Raw genomic sequence first — 19,308 nt, 5'->3', positions numbered from 1 at the left:
TTTTAATTTATTTCCATTGTGCACGAATTTTCCAATCTTCAGGACGTTTTGCAGGTAAAATAAATCTGACCTTTCAGCCAACACATGACTCAAAGGCAACTGTATGCTAAGCATACAATAATGAATTTGTTGTCCGAATCAAAAGAGTGAATTGATAAAATATCGGCATATGTCGAGAATTTTGTTCTGAAATTACAACATCTGCGTGGATGCTACACAGACTAGAACAAAGTTAAACAACAAAGCTAAACAAGGCCTGTTGCAAGTTTGTTTAAGGTTTGGAAATGCAAACATGAATTTTGCAACCTGAGTTAAAGCTATCAGAGAACCAAATAAAGTCATTGATAAATGTTCAACAAAGAAACCCAAATTTGACGAAGAATTTCTCACAAAATGGCAAATTGAACATTCGGTGTGGTTAAACTTTCTGCGCTCGCTATATGAGTCACATGAAATCCTTTTTGTCCTTTTTGGAATATTCTGTAATTAACATATAAAATGTTACCCATGCAAGCATCTGAGTTTTCGGGTGTCAGGGTCTTGAGACAGCCGCTCATAAGAATGACTGTTTACCACTTTACAGAAATGAACCAGAAAAGTTTCATTTAGCCAAACAGAAAGATAATTTTCTAGAGGCAAAAGATTCTAGGTATAAAACACTGTATTGCCCCATTATATTGTAAAATTGATCTTTCTACATTCTTTCATAAGTATATTTTAGTGAGCGTTCGTGTAAAAAATAAGACTGTTAGGCACTCCATGTTTGTGCCTACAGTAATTTAAGCGATACTGTTTGTTAAAAAAGCGAAAAATTGAGTGTCAACTGAAAAAAGGAAACAGAATTTATTATACAAATCGATCTTATCTAAAAAAGTTAGTTCCAGTTGAAAAGATGCCATATGATATTTGGAGTCAAAAAACAAAACCTGTTCAAACGCCAAGAGGAATTAAATTTCACGAAAGAAACAAAAAACTCTTGGTCGATCTTGGATTTCAAAAGAACGTAAGTTTAAACAGATGAGCGGAGTTAGGCGATCCTCGCGAAACCTGAGTCAACGAAGCATTGCATAAAACAACAGTTTAGAGGAGTAAAAGACACTTGAAATCTGGTACTGCGAGTTGCAGAGAAGTTGGTGAACTGCTTTTACCTCGAAGCAAAGGTAAGATGAAATGGTTAGAATTTACCCTTTTTGTTTGCTCCCAATCAATACTTTTTTTGAGAAGCTAAGTAAAAAGGGTAAAGGCTGACACATTGTAACTTATAACAAATAGCACAATTTCCGTGAAGAGCACAGGTCTTTTTTTCAGAATATTTTGTATAGGTTACTTCCCTTTAGCATCCAATTCTTGTACACGGACGCAGAAATTGCCGTTCTTTGAATTCGCTTTTAGTAAATTCGCAGAAACATACACATCCACAAATAACTAATCAAAACAAATAAAACTACTTTACGAAACGGGCGTGAGTGTAATTTCGCCAGCCATTCAATTTATAGTGATGGTCTAGTATATATTCTGAATCTTACAAACGTTGCACAAAAACTGAGGGTCACAACCATAACTTGTTGTTTTGTTTGATGATTTTTCTTTACTATCCGTCACCTGTCTGCTTAAAAGTGTATTGATTTTTTTTAAGAAATTAGATGATGAAGATAATGTTTTGTTTTTCTTTGCATGTTATAGATGACGAGAACTTTGTTCCTTCTGGTCTGCGGCCTATTTGCTGGCTTGGTTTTGTGTGATGACGAACCTCAAAAAGGTGGAGCCGAGCAACACCCAGGTAAAACAATTTACCAAAAAAAAAAAAAACCGACGGTCTCTTTTAGTTTTAAAGTTACACTGTCACCGGTTAGGGCTGTCCCAAATATGCTCGGCGACTTTTCATCTTTCGAGCAACTTTTTTCCCTAAGCAACATTTTGCAATTTTGATCAACTTTTGCAATCTTTAGTCCGAAGACTGATTTCCGAACTTCTCCGAAGATTTCCGAGAAAGTTTAGAAGACGTTCAATTTTTGGATCATTTAGCACGAAAAACTCGTCATTTGTATCTTGGGATTGTTCTTAGTGAAAGAAAAAACTTGTAATTCAACAAATTTTGGTCTAAAAATGTTATTTAGAAATCTCTGTTGTGGTTAAATTGCATAAAAATACTTAGAAATTTTACCTTCCAAAGAGAAATTAGCATATATATGGAGAATTTTCTTATTCAAAAGCAACATTGTGGATTTTTTGGAGCAACTTTATTTCGAGCAACTTTTAAAGTTATTTCGATCAACTTTTTGGGAAATTGCGAGCATTTTTTGGGAAGCCCTATCACCGGTATCTAGCTCAAATGAACCCGAAGCGTATCTGAAAATGTGCGCTCCACGTTTCAAAATTTGTTCACTTCCTACTGGGTTGCGATGGCAACCGAACACTTCATGCGTTCTGACGTCATTAGTCACGCATGCCACACGCATTTACGTCAGCTCAAAAAGCTTATTGTGAGATGGAAGCCATTTTGGATCTAAATACCCGAGAAGAACGTGGGTTCAAAGTGGCCGAATCATCTAATTTTAAAAATTGCTATGATAATTTAAACTATGTTTTGTCAATTTTGTAGATTCTCATCACAGTCCTGATGGTCAAAAGTCACTGTACGGAGGCGATATCAAGCTGACAAAGCTACAAAACGAAAACATGAAGAAATATGGAAATCCTTACGGCCCGCAGTCACGTGCGGCCAGCAATGTTCCAAGTGAACGATGGCCAAATGCTGTGATCCCCTATACCTTTGACTGTTCTGTTGGTAAGCAAACAAACGCCACTAGATTATTAATCTGAGAAACATTAATTGACTGACTGACTAACTGATTGCTTCATTGCTTCATGGAATGATTGATTGATTGATTGATTGATTGATTGACTGAAAGGAGCGGATATAGTCAGAATACCGAATACAGTTAGCTCTCACTATAACGGACACCTTCTGGACCACAATTTGGTGTCGTAGTAGAGAAAGTCCGTAATAGCGGGAGTTATTTTCTGGACTTCAACTCCTGTCCGTTATAACGGGGTGTCCGTAATAACGGAGTGTCCGCAAGGCGGGAATTGACTGTATGCAAAACAAGACACTGAAGTTAAATTACAACATTCAATTAAGTTACAGTGGCCAGAAAAATCAAGACGGATCCAAATTACAAACAACTATCTCTGACCGGTTCCAATTCCTGAGCATGCGCAAAGTACCCCTTTTCGGTTGTAAGCCAATCCGATTTGAGCATGAGTCTGACTACCAAATTGAAACTAGCCACAAGGCGTTACTGCTTGGTGCTGACCAAAGGTAACGCGGACTCTTGGGACGGGAGTGGTTTTGTTCGAAGCGAAATCATCATCACTGGCAAAACATGCTAAACCTTTTAAGAATAGGGACTGTGTCACGGATTTTACCAGAATTTTGAACCGCCAAAATTTATATTTGTGTCGCAGAAAGCCTAAAAATATTTGTCCATTTTTTTAAAAAAAAAATGCTTTATTAGAGTACTAAAACTGTTTACAAGCGCGTTTGGCTGCGGATGGCTTGGATGGATGGAAACGGATTGCAAACGTTTTCAAGTTGTTTCCGCGCGTCTTCGGAATATCGATATTTATAGCCGTCGCTTGATTTCTTTCTGCAAATTAAGGTTATATCTTCCTTTAGATGTTCAAATAAAATGTTTGTTTAGGCCAGTTAAGTTGCCTTTCACTAACAGTTTAGACCAAAAATCTGCGAAATGCCCGTGACATAGTCCCGTTAAGACTGAAACCAATATCCGGGTTTTAATAATCCCGGATCAAATCTAGAAACTCTCTCCTGTTATTTTAACACAAATATATTGATGGTTCCATTTGTTTTTTAAGCGAACATGGAAAGTGCGGTGGCTTCAACGCTGCAAGCCATGAGGGTGTGGGAAAGCAAGACGTGTATCCGCTTTGTTGAACGAACCAATGAGAAAGCTTACTTGGAGCTTTTCAGGGGGCAGGGGTGAGTCATTAGGAACTCTATATATGCTTTCACGAATTGTCAGAGCGTAATAATTGAAGGACCCTAGCCAACCCTGGTCAACCCTAGCCAGTCTCCACCAAATTTCGAAGATCCACTGAATTCCACTGAGACGATTTACAAAATAGCTACATCTATAAATTACATGAGTCTTGTGAACTTTGAAATTCATTTTCTCAGGCTCTGATAAGAAATTGTTGCTGGTGTTAACACGGATAACTACCTTATTCTTACTAATTTTCGCGCGTTCTTAATTTCGCGAGTATTAATTTTCGCGATTGCAAGAAAAATGAGAGGAAAAGTGTATTAGTTTTCGCGATTTTGTCAGTGTTTTATGGATCAGTTGTCAAAGACTAAGGAATCACTGGAAATTCACAAAGGTCTGGCTCAATGTAACAAGGAGCATACAAACGAAAACTTTAGTAACTGCACTAAAGAGGTTTCGAACTAAATTACAAGCTCGAAACAGTAATTAGAGGAAGGGTGCTAGTCAAAAACAAGACGGAAAAATATTTTTTAAGGTAGATAGTTGCAGTTCCAAACATCCAAAATTTTTATCGTTTTGATATTAAATATGGTATTAATTTTCGTGTGTTTAAACTTCGCACAATGTTTTTTCGCGCGTACTAAATTTTGCGATTATTTTGAAATCGCGAAAATTAGTACTCGCGAGAATTAGTCAGAATAAGGTACTTACATCTTTAGCTTTTAAAAAGGGTAGAAAATAACGCAATAGGATTTAAATTATTCTGGTAATCGATTTTTGTCCAACTAAAATAAATATTATTTAAAATGTGTTTGACACTAGAAAAAAAGAAGATAGAGAAACTAGTTATTCATAAGAATATTACAGCGTAAACTAATGTGGTTGAAGAATGGAAACGTGTCGTTAAATAGACTAATCGAACCGGACTTCGTTCGTTCGTTCGTTCGTTCGTTCGTTCGTTCTTGGGTTCGTTCGTTTGCTCGTTCGTTCGTTCGTTCGTTCGTTCGTTTGCTCGTTGGTTGGTTGGTTGGTTGGTTGGTTGGTTCGTTCGTTCATTCGTTCGTTCGTTCGTTCGTTCTTTGCTTCTTTCGTCCGCTCGCTCGCTCTCTTGCCCGTCCGTTCTTCTTCTGACCGTCTGCCTTTCCTTTCATTCGTTCGTACTTGGTTAATTCGTTCGTTCTTTTATTGTTTAATTTGTTTCGATTCCTTCCTAAATTCATCCCCTCGCTCACTCACTCTGTTACGTTACTGATTTTTGTTTTAGATGCTGGGGCCATGTTGGACATCATAACGAAAAAACTCAAATCTCTATCGGTGACAACTGTGATTTTCAGCACGTGATGGAACACGAGCTCGGGCATACAGTTGGGTTCTGGCACGAGCAGAGCAGGCCGGATCGTGACAACTATATCGCTGTTATATGGGAGAATGTAATGGACGGTAAGAACATCTGGTAACACACATTAAATTCTTAATGACTGTTCCCGAGGGAAACTGTTAATTTTGTTTCCCGAGAATCTCAATGCTTCCCTAGAATGAGCCGAGGGAAACATTGATACTCGTGGTAAACAAAATTAACTGGTTTCCCGAAGGGCTTATCATTAAGTGATTTGCTAAAAAGCACAACAAAGACTTTAGAGGAACGGCGGTTGTCAGACTACATTCGCGATTTACAGTGCACTGTTACCCTCTGACGTCATAGATTTTGCAATGTTGAACACTCACAGACTTTAGGCGGGAAAAAGTTTTGTTAGATGTCATGCTACCTCAAAGTAGCCAATGAGAGCGCGCGCTGTTATTTTGGGAAAAATTCCAGTTAAATAACAATAGCTCTTATTAGATTACCTAGTCCTGCTAGCATTTAATCATGGCTTTTCAAACAAATGAGAAAAAAATTAGACCTAACGGCTTATTATCTATATGACAAAATTCGCTTGGAAAAACATTTCTTTAAAGGTTTTGGAATATTGAGAAGGAGAGTTCATCAGTCACGATAAGGGACCAAATAAAGCGCGCGTAGCACGCGAATTTTGATATTGGACACCTTGGTGATTGCCTAAACTCTCTAATTATTCGAAGGGAATGTTTCGGTTCTTAATTCTTAATACACTTTGTTGTGAATGAACTAAGGCGTATTTTAAGAGAAAATTGTACTACGCCATTTAATTTTCCTTTCACTTCTTTACTTTGCAGGACTAGCAAGTGCATTTGAAAAACGAAAATGGAACACAGAAGTTGTGGATTATGGCGTACCGTACGATTTTGCATCGATCATGCACTACCCCTTCACAGCTTTCTCAAAAAATGGCAAACCAACCATCCGGAACATAGTTGATATGCAAGGCAAGACTCCTTACATCGGCCTCAGTGATGGAGACGCACAGCAGACAAATGCCATGTACAAGTGTAGCAGTAAGTAAATACGGTTGTTATAGACTATTTGAATTATACTGACGTCGCATTTGAGTCGCATTTAAGACGTCAAAAATAATTAACGTCTCATAAAACTCCCTGTAAACGCTTTAAATTAATTCAAAGCCTTTTAAACGTAAAAAGGTAAAATAAAGTCCTAGTGTTCGAGTATAAAGTGCCAATTTATCAATATATCGTTTCAGACGTTTCATTTTTAGCCTTTCATCGTGGAAGTCGACCAGTTGTGTTTCGTTGAGAACCTCGCTTGTACCACGAAAAGCACTTAAAGTTCTAAGCTGCGCGCGCGATAAGCGCCCGACAACCTTGAGATATTTGAAATCAGTATTTAGTCCTCGCAGCTGAACTTACAAACAAGCAAACACGAACTAAAAACGACTGTTTGGAATGCCCATTACCCTGCGAGACAAAACAGAAAAAAAGAATATGTGTTTCTGTGGTGCATTGCATCGCAGTCCGAATGAACTAAAGCAAGAGACTTTCATTCGACGTGACTTAAAAATGACGTTAACATTGCGCCTAAGTTGTTTGCTTGTTTGCAAGTTCAAGTCCAGGCTGGGAAATATTTTTATTAACAAGGCAACTGAGGAGAAATATTTTTGTTGCGCATTCATTCATGAATATGACGAATCATTGTTGACGTACTCGTAACAAAAACTGAATATGAAAGTAACTTTGCTTTATTTATTACTAGGCGTGATGATGAAGAGAGCCATTGATAGTTTCCGTTCCTTGAGACCAGCACCAAGAGTCCAGAAAAGAAGTAAGTGTTACATGTAACTATCAGTTATATTACATTTTCTTTTTAGTGCTGTTGCTTTCATGATTACCTAGTCGTTTCTTCAGAGCTTAGATCAAAATTGAATTAAGAGATGGTTTGGTTTACTTCCAACAGTTGTCGATTTAGGCAAAGAAAGCGCGCCCTGTAGACATTCGTAAAGGCTTTCAAATTGGTTGTAACTTGCATCAGTATGGACAACGGAAGTAAATACTGCTCTGGCTGTACTGAAATGACTTTAACAGTGCTTCACCTCCAACAGTTCCTTGTTCGAGTCATCTGCCTTCAACAACAGATTGACTTGCTTTAGTTTGTTGCAGTATTTTCAACGTTCCGATTTCTTCGGTGTTGACCTTTTTCAACATCCTATAATTTTCCCACGACAGCAAATTGAAATACCTTTTAGTTTAGTTCGGCTTCAACAACTCGAGTCCTCCAAGATTGTTTTAACGACTTTTTATCAATTGAACGACTTCAGGTTACTTCACGGTTTATACTTCATGTTAAAAGTTTATCAGCTTTATCCAACGATCGATAATTTGAATACCTCAATTTCACGCTTGATCTCAGCGTTTTGCGTTGCCTTTTTGACATTCAATCCGCCACTCGTTTTTTTTAGGCTACTGATGCGTATGCTTTTTATTCTTTATTTCGAAGGGAACCTTTACTCTAGCTTTTCAATTTGCCTAGACTGCTTTTTTTTCGGCTTGAAGACACGAATTAGTTCTGCCACTTGACATTCTAACTCTCGCTACCATAGGACCAGAACTTCTCGCTCATGCTAAGGCCCTGCAGAAGACTAGTTCTACTTGTCGTAATTTTAGCGGAGCTCCCAGCGGCCCGAAGGGCCGCAGAGCAGAGCCCCATACCCATAGAAAATTAACAGACCCATGCTTTTGGTTTTTTATGGTCATCATGGCTAGCGGCATGGCTCGCGGGCGCGTGCGACGACGACGAAGTTGCCCCAACATGGCGGCCATACTCCAGAAATCGGTTTAAGGTTATGGTTAACACCAGCTTGCATCTTTGATATTGGACTTCCATGTCATGGTCAATTGACAGCTGTCAAAACAAGGTATTCGCTGACCAGTATCACATGACCATATCGCGGGCTCACATATAGAACTCATCGAAGTCGAATTTGAATTTGAATCTGACCAAATAATGGTTTACATTGGATCGCGGGCTCAAGTGCTATATTTTTTCTGTTATTGGTCAGTAAATTGGGAGCTCCGCTTTTAGGCTTGGCTAAATCTATTTAATAGCCATTAAATCTGCCCAATTCTATTCCTTAGTACAAGCGTTGCATTTCAAATTTTTTTTTTTTTACAATTCGAGTGCGTCCCAGTGCATCTCACATGTAAGGTGCACGTTCATCTCCTGACCTAGCAAGACTCGGTATTATAGAAAGTCTAGAAACAGTAGCTTAGGCTCGAGCGTGGAATAGCTCTCTGCATTAAAGCGTTTGACCAAAACTTTTCTTATTCGTGGCCACCAAAACCTAAAATTTAAATAGACAAGTGTTTCAGAACAGCTAACCCGTTTCTTTTAATTTTTATCGCAATAGATTTCTTTTCCTTGATTGTTTTTTCTATTTTTTCAGGTGACCAGTGCATCGACAGAAGCCAGCGGTGTAGTGAATTTAAGCAGAATGGCTTGTGTACTGAGCATGCGGACAACATGCTGTACTGGTGTACAAAAACTTGTGACCTCTGTAGTTCAGGTAAAACATTAATTATTTCTAGCAAGGCAGTGATATTATCCGAGTAAGCAAAATATGTTGATGATAGAAATGTATACCTCAAGTCAAAGAGAAGGTACAATCTGTAAGACGTGCTCGGCGTTGAAGCCCAAACGACAGAATTGGTTTGATAATAAGCGAGCGAGACAGTGTTTCATCACATCCCCAAACACCGAGAAGAGAGTTGAAAATACGACGCGTAGCGGAGGATTTTTGACAAACTTCGATGCCCGGGGGGGGGGGGCGTACTCGGGATTTCAAGTGACGGGGATGATGGAATGGGGGCAGAAATCAAGACCCAAAAAAATCCCTAGGGCTTCAAACAAAACGCAAAAAAATCCCTGGACCAACAATTAACCTACTAAAAAACCCATACTAAATTTCAGACCCTAAAAATTTCCAGAAAGGGGTAATGATATAACACACACACAAAAAAAAAACACTAGAAACATGTTTGGTTGTAGTTTAGTCGCAGAACTACACAGCCAAGGCACTACCACAAATTTTTAGTCAAGATTGTTTTAATACCCCCCAAAAATCCCTCCTTAAATCAAGCCACCCCCAAAAATACTTGCCAAATTTTCTTACCCAAAAAAATCCCGGAATCGAAAATTTCAAACCCCCAAAAATCCTTCGATCATCCCCGTCACATAAAATCCGGAGTACCCCCCTGGGCTTCGATGTCTCTGGAAATGTGATGGAACACTCTCTCGAGTGCTTCATCACATTTCCTAAAGAGAAAACGCAGAAATAAAATCGTAAAAATTCATGCTAATTTTATGAACACATTTCCAAACACCGTCGCGGTTATGATGTTTAACTTGATGAATAACAATGAGTTTGAGAATTCATTTTGAGCTTAAACTTGAGTGGATAACAAACTAAACAGTGTTTCTGTAGCCAGTTTATTTAGTTTGAAGCTTTGCCGTCTTACATGTGGTATGAAATCAAGAATTGTCTCCAGGTTGATTATTTTCATTTTTCTCCTTAAGCTGTCTCCTCAACGATGGAGTTATTTTGTAAGGAGAAATTTCAGTTTGATCGTTAAGGGAGAATAAACACACTGATTGTTTTCGTTTAAGACTCCTGCATTGACAAGAATGGAAACTGTCCAGGGTGGGCTCAGGGTGGACATTGTCAGACAGCGCCTGGATACATGATACCAAACTGTCCGCATAGCTGCAAAGTTTGTGGAGGTAGGAACTGCAGTATGTTCTCTTTCTGTTTTCAGGTGCCGCTGTCACGCACTAGGTAGTCCGTGCAGCTTGCCTCGCACTCGGCAACAGGCAAACGAGATATCTTGCTTGCTTTTAAGGGCCTGTTTACATGATTCCGGAATGACTTTCATTCCGGAACGAGGCTCGTTCCGGAATGAAGTCCGTTCTGCATTCACATGACAGAGTCGACCGGCTCAACCCAAGGCGTTTCACGTGCGCGGTTTTCGCGAGATCAAAAACAAAGATGGGGCAGGTTTCACGCAAACATGTTATTGTGCCCATTTATGGTCACATTTGCAATTTTAACGAGCAATTTGACCATAGGGCTGCTTCTTTCGGCTAAACAGTAAATGCTATTACGTTTTTTCGCTCTGAATTCAAACTGTGGCCTCCGTATGCGGTTTTATCTCGGAACGAAATTCGTTTTGTGTTTACATGATACCAGAATGAAATGTCATTCCGGAACGAAAATTTCATTTCGGAATGAAACCGGAATGAACTAATTCCGGAATGACTTGACTTTCGTCTCGGTATCATGTAAACAGATACAGAGAAATTTATGGGGATGGAATGAACTCGTTTCGGAATGAAAGTCATTCCAGAATCATGTAAACAGGCCCTTAAAGAAGTTTGCACGGGGATGATGCATCCCGTAAACCTTGACTAGCATAATTGTTGAAGCATATGCTCTAGTCATTGCAAAAAAATTAAGAAATATTTGAAAGCAATGTTTTGTGCAAATTTTGACAGCGTCTGAAAATGTTGTTATTCACATTATCCTTATGTGATACGCCAGCGAGCTGCGAGGCAATTGAATGGAAATGAAAAAGAAATTTTTCTCTTGCTTTTGTTGTAAACGGTTGTGCTAACTTAGAATGACCAGCTAAAGAAGTATTTTTGCATTCAAATTCTACTTCTCGAACTCTAGCGGTTTGAGTCATGAATGTTGTTTGGCTAACTTGAGTAAAATTAGGTGAATGTTGTTTCAATTCTGTTCTCGAACTTCACCGAACGTATCTTAAGTTTTTCCTTCTCTGTGAAAGATACCTAAAGCGGTTTTCTTATTACTGTAGGAATTCTAAACTCGAGGCCTCATCTGAAAGATAAATCACAACGACAAGAGAGCTTTTAACAGATCAACTAGAAGAAACAAAATTCGCAAAGTACACAATTATCTTTCAATTTCTTATACAGGTTCCACTCCACCACCGCCAACCCAGCCTCCAGTGACCACACAAGCTCCCCCACCCCCACCCACTGGGACCCAACAGCCTACCCCACCACCACCGACTGGTACTCAGGCTCCTTCTGTGGATGTCGGTAAGTCATGGACAGTTTTGTTCTATTTCTTTTAGCACTGTAACGATTTTGTAATAAAAAGGTTATTAATCCACCACATTTAGTTTATAAAGTTACTATTTTGCGATAATGGTTCTAAACAGGGAGAGATCTAGAGCTACGTCATGGACAACGCATCTTGAAAAAATTGGCAAGTTTTTTCAAGTTTGTCATTCGTAATCCGTCTTAATCTTCGTCAGTCGAAACTATCCTGCTTATTTTTGGTTTTTTATTTGAAAGTAATGAGAAAAATGACTTAAAAATACCATGACATAGCTCCTTTAAAAATGCTTTTATGGTAAATAAAGAAAGATAAACGGTTTTTAGACTAGGAATCGTCAAACGTTCAAAGAGGATGTTTGAAAAAAAGGTTGTTTAGTAATATTTGAACTTAGAAGTAAGGAGTATAACAGGGCATTTCTTCAATTTATTTCCAGGTCTACGATGTGTGGACAAGAGCACTAGATGTCCAGGCTGGGCGTCCGCCGGGGAGTGTACCAAGTCTGGGTGGATTTTCCGGAACTGCCTTGTCAGCTGTAAAGCAAAGTGCGACACTCAACCACCACAGCCGGCAGGTTTGTTAATTAAAAATGGAAAAATTTCTAATTTCTACCCAGTGAAAGATTGGGAGAACGAGAAATGCTGTAGCAACACGAGCCGCAGACGAGTGTTTCCACAGAGGCTTTTTTGAGGACAACAAACTTTTACGAGTGTCTAACTCAATAGAAACACGGAGAAAATGTTTCCATTTCTTTTAGAAAACACTGCTCAGAATTTGTTTTTCTGAGTTTCCTAACGGTTGATTCGTTGTGCAATTACTGCGAGTAAAAAAAAGGAAAATCACTTGTTTGTTTCGATAATCAGAGTATAGCTTGTCTTTGTTAACGCCATCATTACGTCAACAGCTCGTGTTTTCTAAAAGACAATAGAGAGCTTAGGAAACGTCGACGGCAGCGGCAGTAAATAAGAAACAAAAGGCTGTTTTTAGTGTAGTGTTTACACTACACTCATGCATTGACTTGAGAAGGGAAAGCAAACGCTACGCTAGGTGTTAGATAATGCGCAGTCAAATGGAACAAGTACGTAGACATGAATATGCAAATTAGACGGGAACGGGCTTGTTATTATGACCTTTTATCCACGAATGTTCTCAAGCAATGGGTTAAAAAATTCTCGCGCCTGCCAAGCGTCAAATAACTTTTTTTAGGTATTACTTCCTCGGCCATCTTCAGGAAGAAATGTGAACCAGAAAACACTCGAATGTTTGCCGGTGAAGTTTTCGCGGGATGTTATATTTTAGTTTAGCGTTTAAACTGCACTCATGGGGTAGATTGTTGGGTGAAAATTCCTACGGAGATAACGCTAGCACTGAAGTGGAACAAGCATTCCATTCATTTCAAAAGATCGGCTTTCAAATAGCCTGTGTTGCAGCCGGACGTGTTACCAAATCTACTTTCAAAACATTGTATGTAATTATATGCAAGATTTAATTCCTCGTGTTTCCAGGTGTGAATTGCAAGAATTTCTTGTCTTTTGCCTTAAAAGAAAAAAGCAAAAACATGTCAAAAAGCGAGTTGGCGAGAGAAGTTTCTTTGATTTGTCAAACATTAAAGCGAATGTTTCTAAATTTATATTTAAAGCAACATGACCTTTTCCCTACATCAACAATCCGTCACGCAAATTGAACATTTCCTAAGTATTTCCATCTATAAATGAAACTTTTGTTTGAGAGCGGAATATTTCCTCAGAAGAAAGTTTTCAGACCGTCAGACATTATAAGAAGAGTGCCGTGTGAAATCTTCGCAGTGCATGAAACAATACCTCTGATACTTCACTGCTGATACCATCTGTTGAAAAAAAGGAAACATTTACCGCGTTTTTCTGTTTTTTAACGTGGAAACTGTGGCTTCACTGTGAACTAATGAACGGTTGTATAGGTTTGGCTTCGTCAGTTGGAAGAGTTTAAGGGCCGAAAATTTCCAAGTCCACTTTGACTGGTTTGTCAACTCATTGTTATTCAACTGCAGAGAAATAGTTATTGATTGTATTGGCCATCTTTTTGATTTTCATTAAGATTTCTTGTCCGTGACATTGCCGTTGCTTTTGGATTTTCGGACGGTCTGTAGTCAACATGAGTTATAAGCGGTCAAATGGTTGGAGGAGGGAAAAAAAATTTCCCATATCATTGTGATAATAACGAAAATTTTAACTGAGATCACTACATTGCGAAATAAATCACGATCGTGTCCAAGGGAGGACAATGTTGTGTTGCATTTTTTTTTTGGCCTAAACGGTAACCGCTTCGGCTTAATAGGTGTCAATCTTAGTTGCTACATGTATTTCAAACACTACACTCTCCGATTGGAGCACTCGTTCTATCTAGGGATCGATCCAGTTTGAAAATTATTCGGTCAGTGCGTGCGCACTTGTATTGCATTGGCTTTCAAAAATTGTCAAATGCCTTTGCGTCCTGACCCAAGATTTGGCGCATATACAGCAACACGTCCCCTCATGTGTGAATATTCTTATATTCACCTTTGAAAATTATACTAAAAACTAATAACACCTTTTCAATTTAGCTTGTGTACAGCCGTCTCGCTCCGCTCTGCTGTACACAGGCTATTTCAATTTTAAGCTGTTAGTGTCTTTTTTTGGACAGGTTGCTATAAAATGCGGTCATCTAAGTCTAGATTCTAACGTACTAACCGTAAGGCCACTGCGCTTCTCTCGTGAGACGTTGGTTTGTTCAATCGCTGTTTAATTCAGAAATTGCCAATCATGGAACCAAGATTGCGAAACATATTTTTTTTATCTCCAGGATCATGTGCAAGTCCTCTTGGCCTTGGCTGGGATTACAAGCTACCAGACAGCGCTTTCAGTGCTTCATCAGAAATGACTCCGGGTGAGAAATTACTGTGTTGTTTTCTTTCCACGTAAATTTCATCAAACACCTTTAGTTTTTGAATATGCCAGAATCAGGGACACGACGTCTTTCCGATTATTTTTCTTGGTGAGGGGTTTCCAAAACCTCGTCCCCAGAGCATCTCCGCTTTCAAGATGGCGTGGGGGTGGGGGGGGGGGGGGGGGGAGGGGTTCCATTTCATTTTCTGGGGCTGTGGTTGAGATGATCAAGAACGAATCGAATTTTGATCTTTATTCCTTGAGTTGTCAACAGCAATGTGTTTTCTTTATTTATGGATAGACGCAGGCTAATCTTTAAATACAAAAAGCTATTTCCTAAAATAATTTCAGTTGGAAAAATGTAATTTTATGTAAAATTTTAAAGAACCCTGAGCTTGAAAACTAAGAATCGGTTTTTAAGTTTGTCCATATTGTAATTCACTTCCATCCTCACCATCGTTAGTCATTCCCACTTCCGAATAGGTTCCTGTCATTTGTCAAGTACTGTTCTACAAGCACAAACCATTATTGTTCGGTTTGCTATACATGCACGCCTCGCGTTTTTAAGTTTGTTCATATATATTGTAATCAAATTCCATGGTCAGTCATCCTCACGTCTTAATAGGTTCCTGTTGTTTTTCGAGTACCTTTCGATAAACTAACGCCAGTTTTGCAGAGTTTGCTAGGATCAAGGTTTGCTTTTGTGAAAACAGTGTCCGGTGGAAGTCAAATGATATCTCACACGGCATACCCAATTCATTCTCGGTTTAACAAGGTGGAGGTTGGGTGGCCGGTGCAAGCAATGCACGTCTGTACTTTGAAGACGATCACGACCAGAAGAGAATCGGAGGCTGGTGCGCTGCTAGCAGGGATCCACAATGGCTGAAGGTTGACCTTGGAAAAGTCAAGCAGATCACTGGAATTGCAACACAAGGTGATACTGTGAGATGGGAGGAAAAGAGGGAGGAGGGTGGTAGGGAGAGAGGGAAGGAGGGGGGGGGGGAGAAAGAAAGGTGATGGGAAGGTATAGTAGAAGGGAAGGAGAGGGAGAGGAGAGGGGAAGGATGATATCACTTCCTTTTCTACGTTTCTCTCATTTGCGCTTCATGGTAACGGGTTGGATAGGAATGTCAATAGTTAAAAATACAGCGAGGAAGAGAATAAAGGGAGGATAAAGGGAAGAAAGAAGGCAGTTAAATCTACATACATTCGACCCTTGATGCTTTGACCTATTGACAACCTCCTTTGACGGTTCACGATGAAACTAACCTAACGTTTTAGTTATAAAGGACTGGTTTAGTTAATGTACATACTGAAGTGAAGGGGAGGGGGGAGTGGTCTTTCTAAGTGTCTTGATAAGAAGGTTAATTTTGATTAGTGGTTGTCACCCGGCTGTTTAGAGGTTTCCAATTTCAGTTATTGTCTTTAGCAAAGTTCACAATAACTCAAACAAAATAGTTTTCAAAATAACGTTTGAATAGTCTTTATTAACTCCAGATATTCGACACAAAACTAACTGGAAGGCGTGTTGTTAGTCTCGTAATTATCACTGTTCATTTTTGAAAATAGACGAGTTCCCTTACTTTCTGTATAAAATAACGTAAGAACCAGTCGCTTTATGTGTCTCATTTGAAGTAGGTTAATATACCCGATTTGAAGGTTTCTTTTTAATCTATGCTAGGAGCTTTAGTAAAATGTAAAAAAAAAATGTAAAGAAAAAACCTTCTTGAAATAGAAAGAAACTATGGTAGCAGCACTCCAAAGAGATAATAATTAATTAAGACGGATTTTGAACGACAAACGTTTCAAGATGCCACATTTAATTCTTTAAATTTGGTTAATCATAGATAACCATTTTGAGACAAGTTCTATTTTATTCGTAGGTCGCGATGTTTTCTACGAGCACGTTAAAAACTACGAACTGGAGTTCAGCACTGACGGTGTATCTTGGCAACGATACAAGGAGAATGGGTCGAGCAGGGTGAGTTGAAATTGGTTGATATACACTTGACCGCGGTCAAACGTCTCGGGCAATTTTTCTTTTTTTTCGGGGCATATGAAGTAGAAGAATGAGCAAGGGTGAATAAAATTGTTACTGAGTGTAAATATATTTCCATTCTCTCAAATAAACGGTGTCTTTGCTTTTTAAACCGGCGCTCCGCATCCGAACCAAATTGTCTTGACAAATGACGCCGACAAGTCCGCATTTCTTTGTTTTCAAACACGTAGAGAAAACCTTTTTAGTAAAGCTTTAAAAAAATTACTAAATTTTCAGGATACTGGTAAAATATCGAACTTTAAACAGTGAAAATTAGAACTTTATCTTTGAAGTACTTTTCTTGTTTTTTGCAAATTTCTGTCGTTTGACCGCAGTCAAACGACGGCCGCTGTAGCGTGTTTTGGGTCGTCACGCGACGCTCTTTTCAATTTGGTTTGTGCCAAAAACTCTCATTGCAAAATGGGATTTTTATAACAAGTTGCAGATATAACTTGAAGCCTATTTTTCGTGGAAACGCCATTAACTCGTTTTTATTGTTTTTCTTACAGGTATTTGACGGCAACTGTGACCACTTCACTCCCGTGATAAACAGGTTTAATCCTGTTAGGGCCCGGTTTGTCAAAGTTCTTCCGCACGACAATCCACAGGCATGGAGTTGTATGAGGCTTGAGCTTTACGGCTGTGACTGATAAACAGGTATCACCTTCACATATAATTATTGACTAACTGAAAGGGCTGTACAGGGATTTATTTACTTCCACCGAGGTCATGAAGTAGGGAGCTCGCTGTAATAAATATTTATCCAGTTAGAGTGTCTAGAGTAGCTGAAAGCAGAAACATTTACCGTTTGGCCTTATTTGACTTAATCATTTGGTCAATGTTTTTTTTACCTGCACGGATTGAAAAAAAAAACGTGATTAAAAACTAAATACCTAGTGATTACAAAAATCGAATGCCTGGTGATTAAAAACTGATGCCATGTGACTTAAAAAGCGATGCCATGTAAAAACGGATATCGCGTGATTTAAAAACCCTACGTCAGGTGGATAAAAACTGATATCACATGTCTAAAAACTGATGTGCAATCGAGAGGAAAAAGCCGATCCGAGCCGATCTAGTGTTTGCATCATTCAAATGTAAACACAAAGCAGCCATTTTCTAGTTTTCATTTATTAAATATTCACACGTGACTTATTTCTGTGTTTACATAGACTCATGATAAACAATAGTTGACCAATCAAAGCCTGCGTTATATGAACAAAAATTTTCGAGCCTGGGTTAAAAGCTTCCCCCTCCCCTCCTCCCATATGGATTGTAGTACCCCAGCAAAATTTTCTTGCATAACATTCTCGTCTTGCTAAATAAAGCCTGAAAGTCATCCAAAAATGAAATCATTCAAAATGAACTAAATAGATTACTTTTTGTTTCCAGATAACGACAACATGATGAAGTTGAACTTGAAATCAAGGCAGTTTCTAGTTAAAGATTTCATAACACTAGGGATACTAAAGATAGGGAGCTTACTGAAAACAACTAAGTGTGAATAAAGTCAAATAGAAAATATAAAAATGAAAGTATAAAGTTAGTTTTGATTGATGTTTATTATATACGTTTTAAAGAATTGCGTAAAGGTCTTCCCATAAACTACCCCTTCTAAAAAGTTTGCAAAATTTGACAAATATAAAATTAAATTCTATCAGTTTTTCTGTCGTTCTATTTCTTTACAGCTAACTTGAAAATTGCCACTTAAGGATAAAAAACACTCATGAATTCATATCACCGGATCCCCAAGTAAGATGGCTCCACATCTTCACTGGCACAATAGCCACTCATTGCCCGAATGTGATTAAGTTATGGGAGAAAAAATTTTGCCGGGTGATGAGCTTTATGATTTTAATCTGTTAACGTTTAAAAACGTTAACAGAGGAATTCGTCGCCGAAGGGGAGGAGGGTGGGTAAAACAACGTGACATTTCCCTTGAGCGTCATTAACGGCGAAAAGAGAGCAAAACAGCACAAAACAGCCCATTAAATAGGAGATCGAATGCCCTGGGGATTAGGCGTGAATGGAACCAACGTGTGACAACGCTAGAAACATAATCACATTGAAACGAGGCAAGATTCGTTACTCCAGCGAAAAAGTTAAAAACGATGTTTTATTGACTACACGAAGCGTTAATAAAGCTAGTCGTGCATGGGGTGTTTTGTTGCTAAGGAGGGTTTCTAACTGTCATATTTTGGAAACCAGACCTCATATGGATAGGATTTTTGCACGGGTTTGTTCCGCTGAAAAAAATCAGCGCCAATAGATAACGAATGTCCACATGCTTGATGAGACGTATCGTCTTTATGAAATTCACATTTTTTATAAAAGTTATGGCGTAATAAGCACTCGTATGTACAGACTTTCTTCAGAAACGTTTCTTTTTTTCATGTTTACGGTAATTGCATGCATCAGATTATAAATAAGGCCATGTTATCTCCGTGATTTGTAAAAAATATCGGAACTCTACCATCTTTCCTCCGAGTTTTAGGGACTTTAAATTCTAACGCGCGGTTTGGAACTGGCACTAGTTTCGCGCTATGATATATTTTTCAAAGCAGATGTCCACCCAGACAAAATTCAACATTTCGCGTAACAAATAGACTGTCCACAGCCTCTCAATTTTTCAACGCAAAAAAAAACAAACGAAGCGAGCGCAAAAGGGCAAACGAAGCGAGTGCGAAGCGCGAGCGAAAGAAAAATAGTTTTTTCGCTCCCCGTCCCCCCACCCCCTTGCTTCTTCCGTTTTGCGCTGGCGTCCAGTTCTCTCGCCATTCTCACCGCGCGCTCATCGATCGAAAAAACAAGAAAAAATAGAGGGCTGTGGACAGTCTACGTAACAAAACGCTATAAAA

General features: G+C 38.8%; 1 protein-coding gene across 1 annotated transcript; it reads left to right on the top strand.

Annotated features, from left to right (window-relative positions):
* Positions 1–1,658: 1,658 nt before the first annotated feature.
* LOC144630349 (uncharacterized) lies at positions 1,659–18,120 on the top strand. Its single transcript, XM_078488707.1, has 15 exons — positions 1,659–1,780; positions 2,603–2,788; positions 3,880–4,003; positions 5,272–5,447; positions 6,201–6,419; positions 7,132–7,200; positions 8,819–8,938; positions 10,039–10,152; positions 11,368–11,493; positions 11,949–12,086; positions 14,330–14,413; positions 15,188–15,346; positions 16,296–16,393; positions 16,960–17,107; positions 17,843–18,120. Exons 1-14 carry the CDS (start codon positions 1,684–1,686, stop codon positions 17,098–17,100), a joined length of 1,851 nt encoding a protein of 616 aa, XP_078344833.1. The 5' UTR covers positions 1,659–1,683; the 3' UTR covers positions 17,101–17,107; positions 17,843–18,120.
* Positions 18,121–19,308: the final 1,188 nt, after the last annotated feature.

Source organism: Oculina patagonica, chromosome 11, assembly GCF_052425735.1.
Source record: "Oculina patagonica isolate OP01 chromosome 11, crgOcupat, whole genome shotgun sequence".
Classification (NCBI taxonomy): Eukaryota; Metazoa; Cnidaria; class Anthozoa; order Scleractinia; family Oculinidae; genus Oculina; species Oculina patagonica.
Note: the sequence above shows the minus strand (reverse complement) of the source record. Positions and strands in the feature narration are given on the sequence as shown.

Bases quoted from the DNA above. Each gene is read 5' to 3' on its own strand.
- LOC144630349 (XM_078488707.1), top strand. From the start codon at position 1,684: ATGACGAGAACTTTGTTCCTTCTGGTCTGCGGCCTATTTGCTGGCTTG. The intron at 1,781-2,602 runs GTAAAACAATTT...TCAATTTTGTAG, and splicing joins TGGAGCCGAGCAACACCCAG to ATTCTCATCACAGTCCTGAT. The intron at 6,420-7,131 runs GTAAGTAAATAC...ATTTATTACTAG, and splicing joins TGCCATGTACAAGTGTAGCA to GCGTGATGATGAAGAGAGCC.